This window comes from Bipolaris maydis, assembly GCF_028858645.1.
Source record: "Bipolaris maydis strain C4 unplaced genomic scaffold PSV08scaffold_5, whole genome shotgun sequence".
NCBI lineage: Eukaryota > Fungi > Ascomycota > Dothideomycetes > Pleosporales > Pleosporaceae > Bipolaris > Bipolaris maydis.
Window position 1 is genome coordinate 594,593 of NW_027093861.1, and position 19,409 is coordinate 614,001.

Consider the following 19,409-nt stretch of genomic DNA (forward strand, 5'->3'; position numbering starts at 1 on the left):
ACCGGGTATCTACTCCTTCTCCTGCAGAAACTCCACAACCGCTACAGCACGTCAGTATATTCCCTCAACCACACATCATGGGCACAACTCACCATTGATAAACTGCTCAGGCTTCTCACTAATAACCCAGTGACCCGAATCGATATCCACAAGCTCGAACCGAGGAAAGAAGCGCCCGATAATAGGCAGTGTCTCATCGCTGACATAGTGACTCTTGGTCCCGCGAATAAACAGCGCCGGCTTATGAAACGACACGTCATCCGGATTCGTAAACGGGAAGTCGGCCATATTGTTCAGCGCCTTGGTGAGAATACGGACTGGGATGCGGAACTTGAGGGGTTCGCCAGGTGCGCCTCGCACAAGGTTCGAGAGCAAGAATTGGCGGACGGCCAAATCCTTTGCGTACGGCTCCATCACCTTGTCTGCCTCTTTTTGGCTCTTGGGCTGCGCCTTTTCCACGGCTTGCATGCCTTCTGCGTACTTGGGGAAGTCGCTGGAGAGCGCGGCGTCGACGGGTGCGTTGTCGACGGGGATGATGTTGGCGCAGCAATCCGGGTTGCGGAGGGCCATTACCATGATGATTTTTGCGCCCATGGAGTGCCCTATCAGCGTTGAATTTTTCAACTCATGCTTTTTGAGGAAGGCTTCGACGTCCTCGGCAAGCGCGGTGTAGTTGTGGACATTGTCGTGGGGGGAGTCGCCGTGGTTTCGCGTGTCGATGGCGTAGACGGGTCGTTTGAGGATGCGTGCAATTGCGCTGGGAGTGAATTAGTCTTGTCTACGAATGAAAGTATCGAGTGATTTGCGCATACTTTCCAACACTCTGGTTGTTCCGCTTGCTGCCAAATAAACCGTGTATCATCACAATTGGATCGCCCTTGGCCTTGCCCGAGTCATCGTGAAGCCGATATGCAAGATCAACGGCCCTCAAGTTCGCAGAAGCGTGGAACGAGCGCGTCCATGACGGCAAAGGTATCGCATTGAGTCCGCGTATGCGACTTGTCTGCTTTAGCGGGCTAAGCGACGTGAATAGAGGTTGTACACTCCTCGATATTGTGCGCATGTTGAAAGTTTGACATTGATGGATTTCGGAAAGCTTCCGAACTTTTTTGTAGCGCCAAGACCAACGTCATGCCGCATTTTCCCGGTCTTAGATCTCGTCTGCTTTGCGATTCATGCTGGAGCAACTACATCTTTTTGTAAGATGTTGTCAGATGACGATACAAAGAGAGACTGTCGCAATCAGTCTCTGAAAATGCACAGGTACTGCATTGAGTATAGAGAACATGACATCGTCTTTACAGAAAAAGTAACCAATCGTTACTGCAAGACACTGACGATTGAAGCAGGGTGTAGGCAATATTTATATTGACGATACACCAATACCGTTTCCATAGGCTGGTGAACTGGTGGAAACCCAATTTCAAAATCCCCGCTCCACCGACTACAAAGGCCACAATACAATCACACCAAGAGTGACCATTGTCTGCATCATTGCACTCCACAGAGCTTCCTCATTTCAAGCATCTTACAAACAACTCCTGTAATCGTCATAGTAAGGAAGACCGTCTGCAAATCATTAGCAAATTGCCCATTCTCATCCCACATCCCCCAAACTTACTCTCGCATCCGATCTGCGTCCACCCAGCCCAAATCCAGCATCCCCACCCAGGAACCCAATCCCACTTGGTATAGCCTTGAGATCCCCAAGGCTTGCCACGAGCAGTGCAGCGTACGCCGAAGCGGTCGCCACCCGTGACCGTCCTCTTTCGCGAGCCACTGAAGGGCGTCGTGTCACAGCCCTGAGAAGGAAGTGCTTCCGAGTGGAGATAGCATGTGGCGTCTGCTCGGGGAAGAAGTTCAGCAACAGCTTCCGCGTCGGGGTTTGGGCTGCTCAGTGGTGATGCAGTTGCCACGAGGGGAAGAAAAAAGAGGATTGCGTTGCTGGGCTTCATTTTTTTTTCTTCAGATGACTTGAGTACAGATGGCTGTTCTTTTGAGAATGAAGAGAAGCTGTAAGAATGGCCTTTGGAGCTGTGCAAAGTGTCTTTCTTTCATGTGAACATTTTGCACGTTTATATACACTCTATGGTCCGGTCAGTGAGGGTATTGAGATGATTCCAGGCCCTGGAGTTCAATTATTGCTCCTGGGCGTTATTACCGGATACTCCATCAACCAATTTGTGTTCACGATATCATAATGGCTAAATACTCCGTTTCTCGGTTTGGTCGCATTGCAGACTACACCAGGAAGGTCCGTGCCATGTAGTACCTCGCAGCAGCTCAGCTGCCAAGCCATGTATAGTGCTCCCTGCATTATTAGGTTACACCTGGGGGAAACACGAGATCCCAGGATTTTATCTTGAGTTTGTTTTATGAAAATTCAGGTTCAGTTTTCGAGTGAAGAATTGAAGATACCCAATCAAGATGTATAGAATGTATCAAAGGACATTCACTCTGCCCGGAATTAAACTAATAGATATCGCAAACATGATCTCGCTCAAAGAAAACAAGTGGATTTTTCCCCCCTCAAATCCCAAAATCCTTCAATCCTCCTTAACATGCACCACAACCTTTCCCCTCGCCCGTCCCGTCTTCAACTTCTCATACGCCTTTGGCACATTGCCAAACTCCCACGTCGAATCAATAACGGCGCGTAGCTTGCCCTCGACCATCCACGCAGCCAACTGCTCATAAACCGCCGTACTCGGCTTTGCATCGACAAACACATACCCCCTCTTCCCCCACCCCAACAAGCTCGCAATATTGTTGCCAAGCAGCTGCAAAACACCACTTAAGCTCACGCCCAGACCCACCTGCACAAACTTGCCTTCTGCCCGGAGAAACGGAGTTGACGCACGATACAGATTCGCCGGCGCACCAACGTTATCCAGTATGAGATCGAACACCTCGCCCCTGTCCTTGAGTTGCTCGATGATTGGCGCAGTGGTATAATCCAATACATTGTCTGCGCCTAGACTCTTGACGAGCTCGATATTCGCCGTCGAGCACGAAGCCGTGACTTGGTAGCCCAGTATCTTCGCCATTTGCACGGCTGCTACACCCGTGCCTCCAGAACCACCGTTGATGAACACTTTGCTGCCGGGTTTCGCGTACGGTGCTAGACCAGCGTAGACTGTCATGCCGACGAGAGAAATGCCGACGAGATCATCGCCCTTCAGGCCTTCTGGGGCTTTTGCGAGTACGTCTTGGGATACTGGCACGTATTCTGCCAGCGCGCCGTGTTTGGGTCCGGGACCGATCGAGCCGAACACTACGTCGCCTTCGCGGAACTTGGATACTTTGCTACCGGTTTTTGTGACTCGGCCGTAGATTTCCAAGCCGGGGGTCATAGAGGGGAAGACTAGGCGTGTGATAAGGCCAAGCTCGAGGATCTTGTAGTCGATTGCGTTGAGACCTGTTGAATGGCTTTCGACGAGGACTTCATCGTCTTTGATGGATGGGATGGGGAGGCCTGAGGGTGGCATGGAAAGATTCTTTTCCATGGGGCCGGAGGAGGCCTTGAATTGCCATGCGCGCATTGTGGTGGCCATCTGAAAGAGGATAGATGATGCGAGATGTTGGTGTGTTAGGTAGACGAAGTTGTAACTTTGATATGTGTTGAGCAAGTAAGTTGTATTAATGTATTCAAGTTGAAGCCTGTTATGATATCTGCGTGAGTGGATTATATTGTAGTGATGATTGTGAACTGATTATATGATACTCATTCAGGCAGCCATTGTCGTCAATATATATGTGTGTAAGACTCCTAAGGCGTCCTACTCACAAGGCTCTTACATTACAGGAGCGGCTACAACCAACAGCGAGGAGCGCGAGCTTGGTCAGCCCTACGGCGTGACATAGAGCTGTCGGCCGACGCCAAGGAACCACAACTACCATTATACAATCGCTTCTACGAAGACGTTGGTTATGTCACAGTTCGCGTGTTTGAAGGAGCGAGTCCAAAGCTTACAAATATGACGAATGCACGAGTGCGGGTAAGATGAAGATGACCAATGCCGGTGCAGCGAGGCGCTAGACTAGAAACTTACTAGTGCAGGGAGACAGAATGCGGGTAGAGCAGGCGACGCCTTCCGACAGTGGCTGGTGACTGCTTGGCGACTGTCGATTGGTGTCGCTCGACAGGGGGGGTTGAGCGACGGCCGTCGATTGGCCTGCTTGTCTATCCCCCACCTGGCGAGCGACACCAATCGACGGCCGTCGCCCGCCAGCCACAACTAGCCACTATGGGTATGTGGGGGACGCGACACCAATCGACAGCCGTCGCTGAGCCTAGGGGTAGAGCGGAGTTAGCACGTAGGAGGTATCTTGGCGCGAGCTCATGTTGTAAGTAACACTCTGCTACGTCGTCTTCATGCAGTGTCAGACGCTTAGGTCTGCCTGATACCAGGCCAACTCGAATACTTGGATTTTGACCGGGCGTATTGATAGCAGACTGATAGCATGGCGTTTGGTCAGTGGAGGGCCGAGTACCACCAACATGCCTCGTGACAAGCGGGGCTGCACTGAAGACGCCCTTTAGTCTGGTTGGAACATCATTTCTGTATTTACAATAATGCAACCTAATCAATACCAGTTATCTGCCAGGTGCTGGTTGCTAAGTATCTTTCATCGTATTTCTCTACTTCTCCCTATTGAGTCTAGTCTCTAGTAATGTACACATATGCTTACTTGCTCTCGTCCTACAAGAGTGCAGTACCGCAATATGGGTATTGAATTAACTCGTTTCTCGGGTGCCACTTTTACCTACGATGGTATTTTGTATTAACACAATTGCAGGAGTGGTAGTGACCTGCCTACTCCAACTCAGATGGATAACGTTGCTCCGGTTGAAGTTTGAAGACTGACATCACTATCAATGTAACTCGTAACTGCCGAGAAGTATGCAGATCTTGTGTCAAAACAAAATACATATCATAGTGCATTATCAATATGCCCGCCAATAGGCATCGACAGATTATCAAATCTGTGGACCTCCTCCAAGACTTTTGATACTCAGACGCACGTGTAAATCCTTTGAACTGTTTGCATGTAAATTGATTGTATCCCACTATTCCCCACAATTCAACACTCGTTGAGCCTGTTGGTAGATTTCAAACGTCAGAAATATGGGGAGGGTCCTCTGTCGGGAAACGACACGGTAACCCAATGAAGTATTTCCTGACGAAGAAAAAACTTCGTCTACGCTCACCTATTTTGGGAGTTGGATGGCTTGTGCGCATCTGAGAAGAGATTTCTCATCCCATTCTACTGTCATGTAGCAACTCGAATTGATGCTGATGTTCTTCCGCGACATGCAACAAAGTCAATATCTGCTATGACTTTGACACACCCCTTCTCGGTAGTACTCCGGCTCTTGTGATGGCAAATTCGTGGAGAGACAAACAGTATTTTTCCACAGAGCGATGAGAATATCGGAAAGGACATCAGAATCATGAAAAACGAAACAACTCGAAGTATCAGCGCAGACATGCAGACCAAAAAACATGCCAGCTCTGTGCACTACTGTAACATCAGTACGTACTCAACTGCAAGGCTGCCTCTTTGCTAGTATGAAATCGGGACATTCTAGACGCGTCGGCCCGCAGACTTGGCTCGGTGGCGTCCGAAATATTGTACGTAAAAGCAATGTCCGCCCTATGACAGGTCTCCAAAGAGTGGCAGGCCCGGCCGATTATTTGCCACGATCCTGGTTGATAGTGCGGCTATGCCTATCGACAGATCGGTAGCAAGCGGCATTTCTAGCTGCCATGAGAAACACTATTAGGGAGCATGCCCCGAAATAGTCCATGATGAAACTTTCCATGTGGGTGAGTCTGTCGCTAAGGGCATACACAAAACTCCAAGGTACCCACCCTTGGTTCCGGTTGCGCTAAGGGAAACACAATCAACAGCCGTATTTACGACCCCTGAGACAGAATTAAGCCGCAAGTCATCCTTTGTTACGTGGATGTAAATGACTACCACCCTGAGACAAGAAATTATTGAAAAAGTGACTCCAGACTGCGTAAACTCCGGTGCACCTTCCCCTGCGAAACATCAGCCATGCTCATTCATCTCCGTCATAAGTCTCAGTCCTGCCTCTCAACCAGGAATGAGAAACCAAAATTCAGCGGATGTGCAAGAGAACTAACAGCTCAACCCGCTTTCCCAGCCACCTTATCCAACACTTCTCCAGCGGCTTTCCTTAACGACTCCCGATCCTCGTCACTCATATGATCAACCTTTTCCACTAACAGCTTCTTCAAAAACGAATTTTCCTTCTTAAGCCCTTCATTTTCTGCCTCAAGCTGCTTCGTCCGCTCCTGCATCTCGTGGGTTTTCTCCATGAGGTGTTGCTCACGCTGTTTCTTCTTCTGACGGAAACGAGCCGAAGCAGCTTGGTTGCGCTTTCTTTTGTCTTCTTCTGCTTCTACAACCACTGGATCAGTGAGCAGAGTAGCATTTGTGGGGTCAGGAGACGTGGCTGATGAGGTGGATGTCGCATTGCTGGCAGGGTATGGCGTGCGATAGGTGTTAATGTTGTAACCGTGCGCGGCTGTGGATAACCTTTGAAGATCATCCAATCCGAGATTTATTGCGCTATCCGGCTCGTAATGGTGCGATAAGTGGCTTCTCATGTTTGGCACCGTTGGTGAGGTGTACTGAAGGCCTTTTGAGGACATTAGCGAGTGTGATAAAATCGAAAAAAAGATGGTGTGAAAGTGCGGTGACTCCTGCGTATTTGATTGACAAGTGATCCGGATTAACAAAATGCATCTTTGCTCAGCGTGCATAAATACCTCCCAAAGCAGGCAGGCCGTTGTTGCATGCATCGTTGCATCGCTTAATCACGTGCAGCTAGCGGGAGCACGCCATCCTCTCCCGGCCAAACGTCATCCAAGACCGACAATCCAGGGAACTCGGACAAGAATCCAGAACTCTGGAAGAGACAATGCTTGGACCACAAAAAATGCGCGTAGAAAAGAGAGGTGAAGAAAAAAAAATAATGATGGAAGAGAAATGAGGGGTAAGCTCACCTGCAACCGATGGACTGCTCTCTTGCAAGGCATACGCAAGATGTTGGCTTTGCGCAAACTCATCATGAGTTTGTATGTGCAGTTGCTGCAGATGTTGGCTGCCAGGTCGATAGGCGTGGTCGTGGTCGTGGTAGAGATTGGATGCGTCGATGACATCGAACATATCAGGTCCAGAGGAACTCCCATTCACATGTGCGTCGGTGAAGGTCGGCTGTCCAAAAGCTTGCTGACTGTAGGGATCGGACATTACTCTTCATGGGCCACATGAACTTCTGCGCAGTCACGTCCTTTGCTCTTGGGATGATTAGTGTTGGATCAGCGGCTCGGAGGGCTTTGTTGTGTGTTCGTGGTAGAGCTTCGCACACGAGGCCTTTTTGGGGGGTTCAAAGACTGACGTTCGTCCCTGCATGGGCGCTGATGCGCTGCCCTATAAGAACGACACAAATGCCAACCAGTTACCCGCCTAGGTGGGCTACTTACCCCCACTACCACATTGCCTTTCTCTGAGTGAGCCAAATCCAGGATTGTGTTGAATTGCGCCATATCGCTCATAAGACCGTCGCAGCCCCCACGCTCCTGCACGATGCGTATGTGCAATGGGCTACCTCCAAATGCGGGCTGCACAATAGCCTTATTCCCTGCTAGGATGCATGGGTTCGTCAAGACTAGGCCTCGTGGGGGCGGGGTTACCCATTGCCCATCGCCGGCACTGCCGCAGAGTCCCTATCCGGGTTTTCCTGCAATTCCATCACGGCTCATGCCGTCATCGCAATGGCAGTACGGGGAAGTGTATTTTGTTGTTGCATATCGAGGTTGCGCTGTGGAACGCATCGAATTGCTCGGATTTTCGCCTCGAACGCCGACAAGACTTAGAGCAGAACGAACTTGTGGGAAGTTGATTGCTATACACTCGCGGGACCGACCATGTGTCGTTACTCTGGTTGTGCCTGTGTTACAAAAAAGCGTTGTCTTATCGTAATACCACTCTCTAACAGGACTTAGCACTTTGCGTCGCATGCACTACGCATCCTAAGGTTCGTACCGAACGTACCTTTCGAAGTAGCGCATATAGCATATCAAGCGTTTGGCTAGGATGAACCATGCTCGGAGCAAGACTGAGATGCCCGATTCGTGAAGAACGGAACTTGTCGCCGTTTTCAGACAGATCCACCGTGCTTCCGATGTGATGAGAAGTCAAATCTTGGCAACTATCCAGGATGTAGAGCGAGCTCAGGAGCATGATGATCTGGAAAGACTGTATGTCTGAAATGGGCCCAGCTTGTATGCGACATGCATTGTACATTACTCAGACTGAGTATTAGGCGAGGGCTGCGGGAAGCCAGAATGCAAGCTGAAAGGCTCTCCCATTGTTTCTCGACAAGGTCTTCGAAAGGATGTTACTGCTACTGCTGAAGGATGAGCGAGAGGATTTTCGCTTTGGAAATGCCGCAGTCGATGGAAGAGGTCAGGATGAAGCACAGCGATCGGTTAAAGGTAAGTCAGTCGAACGGGTCTTAGGCCGAAAGGTCTCTGTGAGTACAAGAAGTGCAGGACACGAGAGGTGATCTCGTCTGAGAACCTATAAAAGTGTTTCACGTGAGCTGAACTGTGTATCGCATAATGACGTGGGTACCATGAAAATCGGGTTCCCATGGTCTTCTCTGTATCGCTATCAGTAAACGTAGTTGCTTGTTCTTGCAAATTGACTCACCCTTGTCCCTGACAATTCAATAATCCAATTTTGTCTCCTAGAAAGTTGATAGGCTCCTCGTATCGACGATCTCACCAAGTATGTCCTCGCACTGAGTTATTCTTGTGGCTTCAAATGACAGGAAATCGAGGTTCGATCTCGCCTTCAACAGTAGAGCCACCTCGAGCTAATCGGTTGCTTTCTGGATACTAAGCATGCTGATCCTCAGCACCCATTGATAATCCACAACCAGAGTACGACTTTTGCGTTTCCTCAGAGAACATCTTCTGAGGCTCAATTCCAATAAAAGGCGCTGAAAACGTTTCGAATTCGAAACTATCGAGCCAGGGGCTCATAGATTTGTGAAAGCTGGGTCGTGCATGTAGACAGCATTGATGATCTCGTACTCGAGAAAAGTTCTTTGTCAGCACAAATCCTCGTGTGCTACTAGAAATGGATACTCTGAATCAATACCGGATGTTAGAATGGAACATAATTTCTCTTGGGAATCATTTGCGATCCAGCCTTGGCGTGACTCACATCCAGAAACTCAGCTTCTCGCAGTTTGGTCGTTTCGCACGATGGCACGTACGAGAAGTTCCGTGTGTTTGTGCGGCGCCGGGAATAAAACTCAATTCATACGTCTGCCAAAACAAAAACCCAACATTGAGGGTGCAACGGAAAGGCTGTGAAAATATGCGGGGTCATGAGGCAGTCCATGGCGCGCGCATTCATGAATCGATTTGACGTAGTATTGAGCTTTGTTCAAGATGATGAGAACTAGCCGGGCTAGCAATTTGAGGCGATAATGAGAGCACAAGTGCGGACGTTGTTGGGTGAAGGAGGAACAAATGACACAACCGCGAGATATCAATAATAAGAGCTTTCGGCCGATTGCATTGTAGTTGGTTTAAGGTTGCGAGGGTTAAAGAGGGTCGGGGGTTGCATGTGTGCAAGAAGACCCAATGGGAGAGATGCTAGGTATCAAAGGGGGTTAGTATCGCCCGCGACTTCCCCCGACCAGCCGAATAGGCACGCATGACAACTGCCAATCGGCCCTTTGCCCATGTTTGCGCTGTAGCCTTATCTTGGTTTCTCGTCTTTCGCACAGGAAGACAGGTCAATGTTCAGCTGACGTTTCTCAAGATTCAGGCAGTAGTCAATACTTTCGTCAAAATGTGGCCAGATCGACATGTTCATGTTTGCAAGCGACCAGCGCCTCACGATGCGGTCTTGCCTTGTCCTTTTCAATCCTCACCCATCTGGCTAAAGTACCTCTTCACAAATGCAACGTGCCCATGGTTGTATTTGTAGTAAATTATAGGCAGATGTCTCTCGCATGTATTGTTCGTCTATCTGGCCCAGTATTATATGCTTTCCACCCACTCTCTAGCTCGTTCATCCACCGTCTGCTCCCTTGAGGGAGGTCTCCAGAGCCAATGCGTTCGTATTCCATTCGTTTTTGAGCGGCAGAGTCCGTAGAGTCTTTGTCCGAAACTAAAGGAAGCGGCCAACAGCAAAGCCCAGCGTAGACACGAGGAGACTGAAGAGCGCCAGGGCAACCCAGGAGTGAGGAAGATGATCGTCCCACTACGATATTGGTTAATAAACATCGTCGTGATACAGCTGCCTATAGGAACTGACCAGAAGCAGCGGAAGTGGGCCAGAATCTACTGGCTGGGGTTCTACCCTGTCTAACCACTCATAGACGCCTCGGTTTGCCCCCTGGTGGTCTGCCAGCTCGCGCGCTGCCTCCATTCGGTCAAAAGTTTGTTCGACGGAACGAAGGAGTTGCGTTTGGATTGTTTCGTCCTCCATCTCGTAATCTGAATCGGGACTGAACATTGGAGCGGCAGGAGATCACTTCGTTGTATTGGACAGCGACGGCGACGGGAGGAATATGCTTGTAGTGGTTGAAGGTAATGAGGTGGATGAAGGCGTTTTTTTTGTGATATTGGTAAATAGACGGCGGAATGAACTTCGTGTAGACGTGAGGGGAGTGATTTTGCTATCCAAGTTTGTGTTTGGCAGGAGGCAAGGAAACTAAAGGGCTTGCAGAAGAAGCGTTTGCGTAGCGGCAGAAGTCAATGCAAAACTTACGCAAAGCGCTGGTCGAGCGAAATTGTGAAGAGAAATCAACCTGGAGTGTCGAGAGGAGTTCCAAAGAAGAAGCGGTTCCTAGGGTTGTATGTAGAGTCCGAACAGTTGTGAAGATGGCTTTGGCCCTCTGTCTACTTCGGAACGGTATGTGTCTTTCCTCCTGTTGCAATATGAGATGAACGGGCTACACTCGTCAAACTGCACAGGGACTATGAATTTCTTCCTTTGGCCCAATAACACTCCTGATGTGCGTGATGACATTGGATCTCTATTGGCAGTTCAGTCACTGACCGTCGTGAATGTGCGTGACACAGACCTGCGACCAAAAGCGACCAACAACTTGCTCATACTCGTGTCCACCACTTAGCCTTACCACACGGCAGCAGCGCCAACCCTGAATTCAACCTTATTTTTATTTAGTTGCTCATAGCGAGATTGCGTACCTACACGCAAGAGAGATTTACGCGTACACTTGCATGAAGAGGAGCAGCTGATTTCATTGCAGCGCCGGATCAGACATCAATCCTGCACGCCTTCCTTAACTCGCACACGAAGCCGACCCTCGTTCTACACCTGCCGAAGACCGTATGACCAGATACAAGTATGGAGTTGGACAAGAGAACCAGAATGGAGAAGCTCCTTGAGCAGATCTGGACCAAGGAGCTGGAGCAGATCCGACACTGCGACACCAGGCAGCACGAGGTAATCACCTTCCGCAACCTAAGCCGATGCTGCATTGATCAAATTGGTTATTAGGAAGAATGGGGAGCTGAGAGGAAAAACCGAAAACGGTTGCATCAGGCTAGAGGTTTCCAGGTGAGTACGCGCTGAAAAGAATTTTGCATTCCACCACAAAGGCCTCTCTCTAAAGATGCATATGCTGACAATGGTAATTCAGGTCGTGAGGGGCACGACAGCTTAACGACTCCAGTTCAATCTCGACGTCGAAATCGAGAAGCTTAAACGTATGACCATCATTCGAGAGGCCCTTCACATCCTACTTAGCCAGACCCCTTCTGCGGATGCATACCTTGATCTCGGCGAATACTCTAAACCCGGCGAACGCCTTGTTCTACTTGACCACGAGATAGGCTCAACGGTGAGCATTCTCCACTACATGGATGGGCACATGGCGAGGCCGTCGCTGTTTGCGTACGAGCCGCCAGTGATGGCTACAGCGGGATAGGATATCTAGACAAGTGTCGGAGGTCCTTGAGGCGTGGTTCGACTTGCGCTGTTCGACCTGCGCCGTCAGAGAGGCGGGAGACTTTGCGTGCGGATTGAGGATGAGGCACGACTCCTTGACCGCGGCCTTCTCGTATGCTAGAAATATAGACGCTCACTGCCAACCATGGGAACGTGGCTGTTCAGGATACCTCTGGAGGCATGTGCGCCTGCCAAATAGACTTACAGATATCAATGTGACTATTTTCAACTTGCAATTTTGATGTCTACATGGCTGCCACCGTGTAGCTGTTGGAGCGTACCAAGTCGTATTTGGACTTTGGCATATACAAATGTGATCTTCTTTGTTGCGGCCAAGGTTCAGTATCCATTGTTGAAGATGCATATTGCAACGGCTGACTTGACGCATCATGTAATGACCAAACGAGACGTTGTCGATACGATTTTGATCTCAAACTTGGTCTCAGGCCATGCAGGCGCGCCAGTGTTGTGGGGAGGCAAAAGGCGCATTGCGGTCAGGTCATTGCCCTTAGTTGCAAAAAATAAAGGCCACACACAGAGGCAACCAAGCTCGCACGAAGTCCATATTAGACTACCGCACTCCCTTAGTAACTATGCATGAAGCAGAAAGGTCCTGAAATAGAGCAAAAAAAAGGACCCTTCCAAGCTGAGCTTGGGAGATGATTCTCTGGTAATGGGTTTCTGCCTTGCAGGCTGCTGTCTTTGATAGTTCCCTGTCTCACAATGTTAGTAGTCCTGGTGGTGGTCCGTCCGGATTGAGGTTTCGACTGGGCGGTAGTTCGAACTTTCGGCCTGTGGTAGGAAGTCAGCCTGTGTTCTTTCCGAGTGGGCTATTCCCACACCCTTTAAGAGGGCGAAAGACAGAATAATTAGAGCCATTATGTAGCCCAAGTTTTTTGATATAGGTAAGTGCCTTGTTGGTAGAAATCCAGTGAGAGTCGTGAGCGTTGTGTGTGCGCGAGCATGGCGGGACGCGTAGGCAGCAAAGTAAACACGAAGACTCTTGACATCTTCACAACCAGCCGCGCAGCCTATGCCCCCTGATTTAGATGACCCATACTGTTTGATTTGCACACAATTGCGTTGGTACAATCTGCATAGTGGGCTTGATGTTCTGCTGCTGGTGCAACCTTGGGCTCTGTCCACACCAGGTGGCATACGTTGATCTCAACAGGCAGCTTGAGCCACGTTCAACAGCGATGCTGAGTGCACCATCGAGAATGCCATGATCTCTTATAGAAGAGAGAACAGACTCTGATGATTGGTTCGACTTGAGGCTTCAACCAAGAGTAGTTAAAAAACTCTTGGAATTTCGAATCGCAGGAAGTTGTCAGCCCACAATCCCCATTCAATATGCTGCAATGCCACACTACAAGGCATGCCACCAGCAAGAAAGCACAAAGGATACAACTGTAGTTCCAGCGATGGCTGCTGGCTACATTGCACTGTAGTTCGCGCATATCCATCTTCTTGCCGGCGGGATCCTGTGGGAGTACCAGCGTCAAAATCCAGAAGTCATGGATAGGCGCTGCATCACTCGTGTCTCGCTGGAGATCACACTGAGAAAACCAGCAGTTTTCTCAAAAAGCTGGAAATTCTGAAATGATCAAGAGTGCTCTTGCCAGGGGTTGTTCCTTGGGCTCCATGTGACGGTGCTGCTTCTGGGCACAGTGAGAGGTGCCGTGAGCAAAAACGAGAAGCAAAAAAAGAAGACCGAATGGACACAGCAAGGCTCGAACCAGCAAAAAAGGACATCCTGAAAAGGGCTTCCTACAAGGCATCCGGCGTTGTAGGGCATCCCCGAAGGGGTCGTAGGGCTGCAACCCTCCTAGGTCCCCCCCGTCAGCACTGTTGTTGATGGAGGGATCCAGGATATAGCGGTATATATAGCCTTAGAAACTGAACTTGGTTATATCCAGGGATCTTGGAAGGGTTCCTTGGAGTGAGGGGCAAACAAAGCGACAACAAGGTCCGGGCCCCTTTGGCCGGTGACCACCACCAACACCAGTACCTCATGGAAACCATTTCTTCTTTCTCCCAGTTTTTTTCAGATACCAGGGCCTTTCGTCTTGGTTATGCTTATGGGCGTCGGAGTCTATGATGTACAGTCCGACCTGCAGCGTACTATGCCTCTGAATTGCAGCGGTATAGCCTTCGCCCGCTCCTCATTTTGCAAGCATCCTCCACTACTAGCAAGCCTGTTCTCGACTCTGGCACTTTGATGATAGAGCAATCAATGCTTGTCTGAGGAGACAAGGGCCTGTATTGTGGTTGTCGTTCCCGAGCTCTGATTCAGATAGGTGCACCAGAAACTTCTCGCTCACATGCGCGCAGCAGGCACACAAGCGGGGAAACAGCAAATATGCTTTCCACACATCCCTCCTTACGACAGAGATAGCATAACCCCACAGCTCATTGCTGGAGGTAGGTTCGCATGCGTGCCTTAGACGCGTAAGGTTTGGCGGATGCAATCTAGTGTTGATGTTCATACATCGCGAACGTCGTTGACCCCCGCGGTGCTCACGCTCCAACACCCCACCATCTTCAGCATCACCAGCAACGACATCGCGACGGCAAAGATGTGCGAAGGTGGATAGGAGATACGGGGCATATGGCGAGATGCTTGTTCCCATTTCCGACACCGAAAGCTGACGAGGCTCTAGGACCAGCGGCGTTGCCGTGCCGGCTTCATGTGATACTTTCGACAAGACTCTATTCTCATCGGCTCGTCTCTTCCTCATCGATAGCAACTGCAAGCTCTCCCGACGGTACAGATGAACATCGGTGAACATCGGTGAACATCCAAGCGGCGCTGTGGCTTGCAGGGACAAGAAAAACTCATCACAGCGTCATCTCAAACAAGAAGCAGACGACCGATAGACTTGCCATGCAACCGCACATGAACAGAGGGAAGAATATCCCACGATTCACAGATTTGGATTACAGGAAGATTCCCGCATACAGTTGCCAGATAGCTTGCAGCAACAGCAGGTTCAGCTGGCATCCCCTGGCTTAAGGCTCTGCTCACGGAGGTCCGCGAGCGCGCATCTACGAGCACGGGACCGCCTACAACACCCAAGGCAGTAGGCGATACAGAAAGGTGAACCTTGATCGCTAACAACAGGCTCTCTTGATGGTCCAATAACAGAAGGTAGAGTCGTGACGAGATCGCAAGCTGAAAATAGCTATTCTGCTGGAGAGTACCTTCCATTGAGTGTTCTTCGTCCTGACTGACGTTGACGACAGGCCGTTATCCGCATATTGCTCGAGCAGACACCACTCCGCCTACAACACGCCGAACCGGCTCATCGCTGAGCCACAGAGAAGCTGAGCATACCAGCGCCAGATCCCTACGGACACACAGCTAGTCACACTGTCGTAATACAGAGGAATATCCGAAAGCTACAGGTATTGGGCCGTCCGTGCAAAGCGCCTTCTATGACCACCGATTGATTATTGAGAACCGAATGCAGGCCAATATCAACGTACAGCTGCGAAGCAGGCACCATGTTGCGAAGTACGGTATGTTGGGGCACCTCTGTAGATACCGGTCTTCAGGCGAAGGTCAAACACAGCATGGCCCGGGATAGGAGAATGGATTGAGATGCACCTAGCCGAAGAGCAAACTGCTGCATTGCACCCGAGCAATCAATGCATGTCTCATATCGTATTTCCAGCCTCTGTCATTTTGACAAGACGCAGAAAACCAGTGGGAATAGTGAGCGACACCTGGCTTCCAAGGTCAATGACCAATTGGCTGTTGCGAAAATTTCATAATCGATCGGAAAAGGCAACGCATCTGGGGTTTCTGAGCGCATACGCTGACAAGTCAAAGAGCCTTCCCAGAATATTTAGGACATCTTGACGTAATACGATTCGCTTGTAGCCTTGGATGCAGACAGCCAATCTGCAGCTCAGCCTTCGATCTCCAAATATCGTTTGCTGTTGTCAACCATCTAGACAACCGGTCAGGTACGCAAAGCCATCCAATGAGCTGAAGTACAACTTGAGCTTGTCTCATAAGAAACAAGATCTCGGTCTGACTGAACCTGCCCTGGCAAGGTGAGAAACAAATTGAATAGTGTCTCAGGGGGGCTCGCTCGTGTTGTTGTTATGAACCAGGCCTGACTGGATGTGAAATTTTGATCCGTTGGTATCGAAGCATCGTCCCAGGAATGAAGAGAAGTATCCAGGGTGTGGAAGCCAAAGAAAGAGCAGGATCATCCCAGGAGTCTGCCAGGATACCTCTTGTTAAGACTTTGAAATACGCCGGATAGCCTACGCACTATGCCAATGGGTACCACGCGGAAAGACATTGATATCTGCAAAGATTTCCTTTTAGCCAAACTTTGCATTTGGACCTCGTTGATACCAAAAACCATGCAAGCCTCAAGGACATACCGAACTGGAAACCTCCCAGCTCGGCCAGGAATGAGAGTAATTTGGCATCCACCCTTGAGATGCCCGGCCTCATCGGTTTTCAACGTAGCTTCGTTGCAACCCTTCTCGTTTGCCAACATTATATTAAGAAAGATCTCTGCAGCTCGAATCCGGTCTCCTTCCAAGTGGTAGATGCCTCGTGGACCCTGGTCCAAAGCGGAAAACTCGAAATGGAAAATTCGCAACGATACTACATCGATGGGTCTCAAGGGTACGAGTTCTATCCGAGCGCGACGCAGCCTTTGTTCCTTTGGTATATGCATGATTTCAGATGAGGTATGACGCTACCTTTTGTTGGCACACAAACAACATGTGACACAATTAAGGCCGTTGTGTTCATCCATGCCTCTTCCTGTCAATGCCAAGGGACAATATTCACATTGGTATTGGCCCAAGATGAGCTCTGGCAATGCTCAAGCCATACCAAGGAGCTGTTGTGTATGCAGATATCGCGTAGGCCAACTCCAACACAGGGCCACATGGTGTGGTGCGATCGATTCGGGCATCGATGGCCATCTCCTATCTATGCGCAGACGACCTCAGGATAGCCATTGTGTTCGTAGCGGTGCATCGCATAACCCGAGCGGCCATACCATCATTGAAACGAGTCGCTGTAGTGTTGACGTCGGCGATTCGAAACTGGGGTTTGTCCGCGGACAGCGTTCAGTTGTCGTGTGCTACCAGCGATGCCCGTTGGCTACTCGTAGAAGCCATTCAAGCTCAGAAGCGCCACACGGTGTGAAGACCATAGCTGCGAATGGACCCAGTCATTAGAGAAGCGGTGGATGTTGACCGCTGGACCTGTCATCCGTGATTGAGAGGCGTTCGCACCTCCTAAGCGGCGGGGTAAGAAGCCTGTATTTCAGGCCCCACAAATGTTCTCTTTGTCGGGGCCTGTATGGCCTTGATCCCCAATGAAGAGATTTATGGAGCTGGTGAAGACTTCCGCGGATGACAGAGAGTATCGCGGTCGCTTAGACTGAGGGGTTGAGGGTGTAACATTGCCTGATGTCATGGTAGGTCGTTGGGCGTCTCGAGGTCGTGCAAAGATCGCGCAACGTCTGCATGCAGGAGATGATACGAGAGTGTGACACAAGCTCCAGAGTGCATCTGCTTACCTCTATTGAGTTTCTCGAGGGTGTCGCTCTCTCTCACGATGTTGGTAGCGAGGACCAGCGATGCGGACACCCGAACGCGCTGAGAGGATGCATTGGGGTAAACAGGCTCCAGAATGCCTTATTATCAAAAGAAGGAAAGCCTCCTGAGGAAGCTACCATGTATCCTCGATGTGTATGAGCCGCAATGGATTGGTAGATCACCGTTGTCATCGGCGTTGGATTGGTACAACCAAGCTTTGCGGTCTGAGGGGTTGGCGTGACGGCAAAAATGCAGAAGCGGCTCCAAGGCCGTATTCATCTTACCGCTTCGGCTCTTCATCTCAGATAAGTATGAGAGGAGAGATACGGAAGTGTGCCGATGTCTTTGTCGAGTTCGATGGCTGGTCGTGGTGGGGTGGGTGTAGTGAGGAGCAAAATTCAGGAGGGGGAAACCACAATGGTGTTGAAGGTCAATGCGGGCTTCAAAGGGAACAGCCACCCATCAAGAGCGTGACAGGTGCCCGAAGAGAAGGAGGAGAGACTTCAGCATCTCGGGAGGCAGTATAGGAGCAAAAGAGATGCAGATTCGCAGTTTCAGGGCCCGACGTCACTCGAGTCGGACCGAATCCTTCGCGCACGTCCAAGCGAACCATTGTGGAGCTTGGCCTGGGGCTGCCATCACAAGCAACGCATCACCATTCAGAGATCCAGGTGCTCCTCAGTTGCACTGTTTGAAAGACCTGCAACATATTCTCGCCAGGATTCTTGCAAAAACATGCTCATGAAAAGGAGTATTGTGTTGTACATGTTCTGGTAGGTTTACCCCAAACAATTCTTCATGAATCCGGGTAGAAGCTGACGATCTTACAGATTTCCCAACGACTATACAATAGAAGATTTGAATGCCACAATTTATTTCCCTTCGCGATGTTGTCTAATTCTTTGCCTTGAGAGACTGAATTGTGCCAAGGCTGCAAACTAAACGGACAACGCTCTTACCCACCGCACTTTTAGCGCCAGAAACCTTATTTACACTTCCACTCGCTTCCTTCACCCACTAACCACAGCTGCTTGATCCTTCTCCAAAAACTCGTTTTTCGCATCAGTCGCTTTGTATACCCATGCACAGTGACACAGTGTTAACTTGTTTCTTTGTTTAGCCCTAACTTCTGGGCATTCATTTTCCTTTGTCTACAAGCAGCAAGACGGCCTGACCCCGCCAGGGCAAAAGGACATCATCCAGAATCACCTCCTAGATCTCCATAAACGCGGACCCATCCCTGAGAGCGAACAAGGAAAAGAGACTCTTCCGTCACACTACATCTCAAGCTTCTGCTCGACTCCCTTTGCTAGAGGTAGCGTTGACTCGATGATCTGCCAAGCTTTGGCGACTACGTGACTTCGGGCTTGAAGACAAACATTGTAGACTGACTATTGCAAGGGCTAACAAACACACTGATTTGAAGATAGTTCTGAATACAAGCACCGGAGCTGCTCCCCCGCAGTATGAATACAAAAGACTGATTACGATCATCGTCGCAATGTTCCTTCGGATCCTGTATGTGTGGGTGTGGGGTAACATCTCTCCTTATAGCTTCTTGGATCCCAGAGGCTATGCTTCCACTATCCCACCACTTCTCACCGCAGCTACCAACGTAACACGGAATCCGGCCACATTATTGCTCCAAATTGGTTTTGTGTTAAGACACTTGAGCGTTGACAGCTCCGAAGCTCGTTGATGAATGGTAATATTGGAAAACGATCGCATCTCACACATACGCCGTCACGATAACCTGTAACAGACAACAAGCATATTGACAACACACTGCCAATACT

General features: G+C 49.8%; 6 protein-coding genes across 6 annotated transcripts; 1 reads left to right on the forward strand and 5 right to left on the reverse strand.

Annotated features, from left to right (window-relative positions):
• Nucleotides 1-9: 9 nt before the first annotated feature.
• PSV08DRAFT_361052 (Alpha/Beta hydrolase protein) lies at nucleotides 10-1,067 on the reverse strand (the record flags this gene model as incomplete). Its single annotated transcript, XM_014221025.1, has 3 exons — nucleotides 813-1,067; nucleotides 93-757; nucleotides 10-41 (listed from the first exon to the last, which is right to left on the reverse strand). Exons 1-3 carry the CDS (start codon nucleotides 1,061-1,063, stop codon nucleotides 10-12), a joined length of 948 nt encoding a protein of 315 aa, XP_014076500.1. The 5' UTR covers nucleotides 1,064-1,067.
• A 461-nt stretch (nucleotides 1,068-1,528) lies between these two features.
• On the reverse strand, nucleotides 1,529-1,955 carry PSV08DRAFT_246086 (uncharacterized protein; the record flags this gene model as incomplete). The annotated part of the gene is made up of 2 exons (XM_014221026.1): nucleotides 1,529-1,569; nucleotides 1,622-1,955. The coding sequence occupies 2 exons, from the start codon at nucleotides 1,953-1,955 to the stop codon at nucleotides 1,529-1,531; spliced, it is 375 nt and encodes a 124-aa protein (XP_014076501.1).
• Nucleotides 1,956-2,398: 443 nt separating this feature from the next.
• PSV08DRAFT_286439 (chaperonin 10-like protein) lies at nucleotides 2,399-3,719 on the reverse strand. The gene has a single exon (XM_014221027.2). It carries the CDS (start codon nucleotides 3,552-3,554, stop codon nucleotides 2,547-2,549), a length of 1,008 nt encoding a protein of 335 aa, XP_014076502.2. The 5' UTR covers nucleotides 3,555-3,719; the 3' UTR covers nucleotides 2,399-2,546.
• Nucleotides 3,720-5,909: 2,190 nt separating this feature from the next.
• PSV08DRAFT_361054 (uncharacterized protein) lies at nucleotides 5,910-7,389 on the reverse strand. Its single transcript, XM_014221028.1, has 2 exons — nucleotides 7,041-7,389; nucleotides 5,910-6,673 (listed from the first exon to the last, which is right to left on the reverse strand). The coding sequence occupies exons 1-2, from the start codon at nucleotides 7,285-7,287 to the stop codon at nucleotides 6,159-6,161; spliced, it is 762 nt and encodes a 253-aa protein (XP_014076503.1). The 5' UTR covers nucleotides 7,288-7,389; the 3' UTR covers nucleotides 5,910-6,158.
• A 2,838-nt stretch (nucleotides 7,390-10,227) lies between these two features.
• Nucleotides 10,228-10,575, reverse strand: PSV08DRAFT_350056 (uncharacterized protein; the record flags this gene model as incomplete). Its single annotated transcript, XM_014221030.1, has 2 exons — nucleotides 10,228-10,320; nucleotides 10,375-10,575. The coding sequence occupies 2 exons, from the start codon at nucleotides 10,573-10,575 to the stop codon at nucleotides 10,228-10,230; spliced, it is 294 nt and encodes a 97-aa protein (XP_014076505.1).
• Nucleotides 10,576-11,457: 882 nt separating this feature from the next.
• PSV08DRAFT_350057 (uncharacterized protein) lies at nucleotides 11,458-12,016 on the forward strand (the record flags this gene model as incomplete). The annotated part of the gene is made up of 3 exons (XM_014221031.1): nucleotides 11,458-11,532; nucleotides 11,587-11,646; nucleotides 11,762-12,016. The coding sequence occupies 3 exons, from the start codon at nucleotides 11,458-11,460 to the stop codon at nucleotides 12,014-12,016; spliced, it is 390 nt and encodes a 129-aa protein (XP_014076506.1).
• Nucleotides 12,017-19,409: the final 7,393 nt, after the last annotated feature.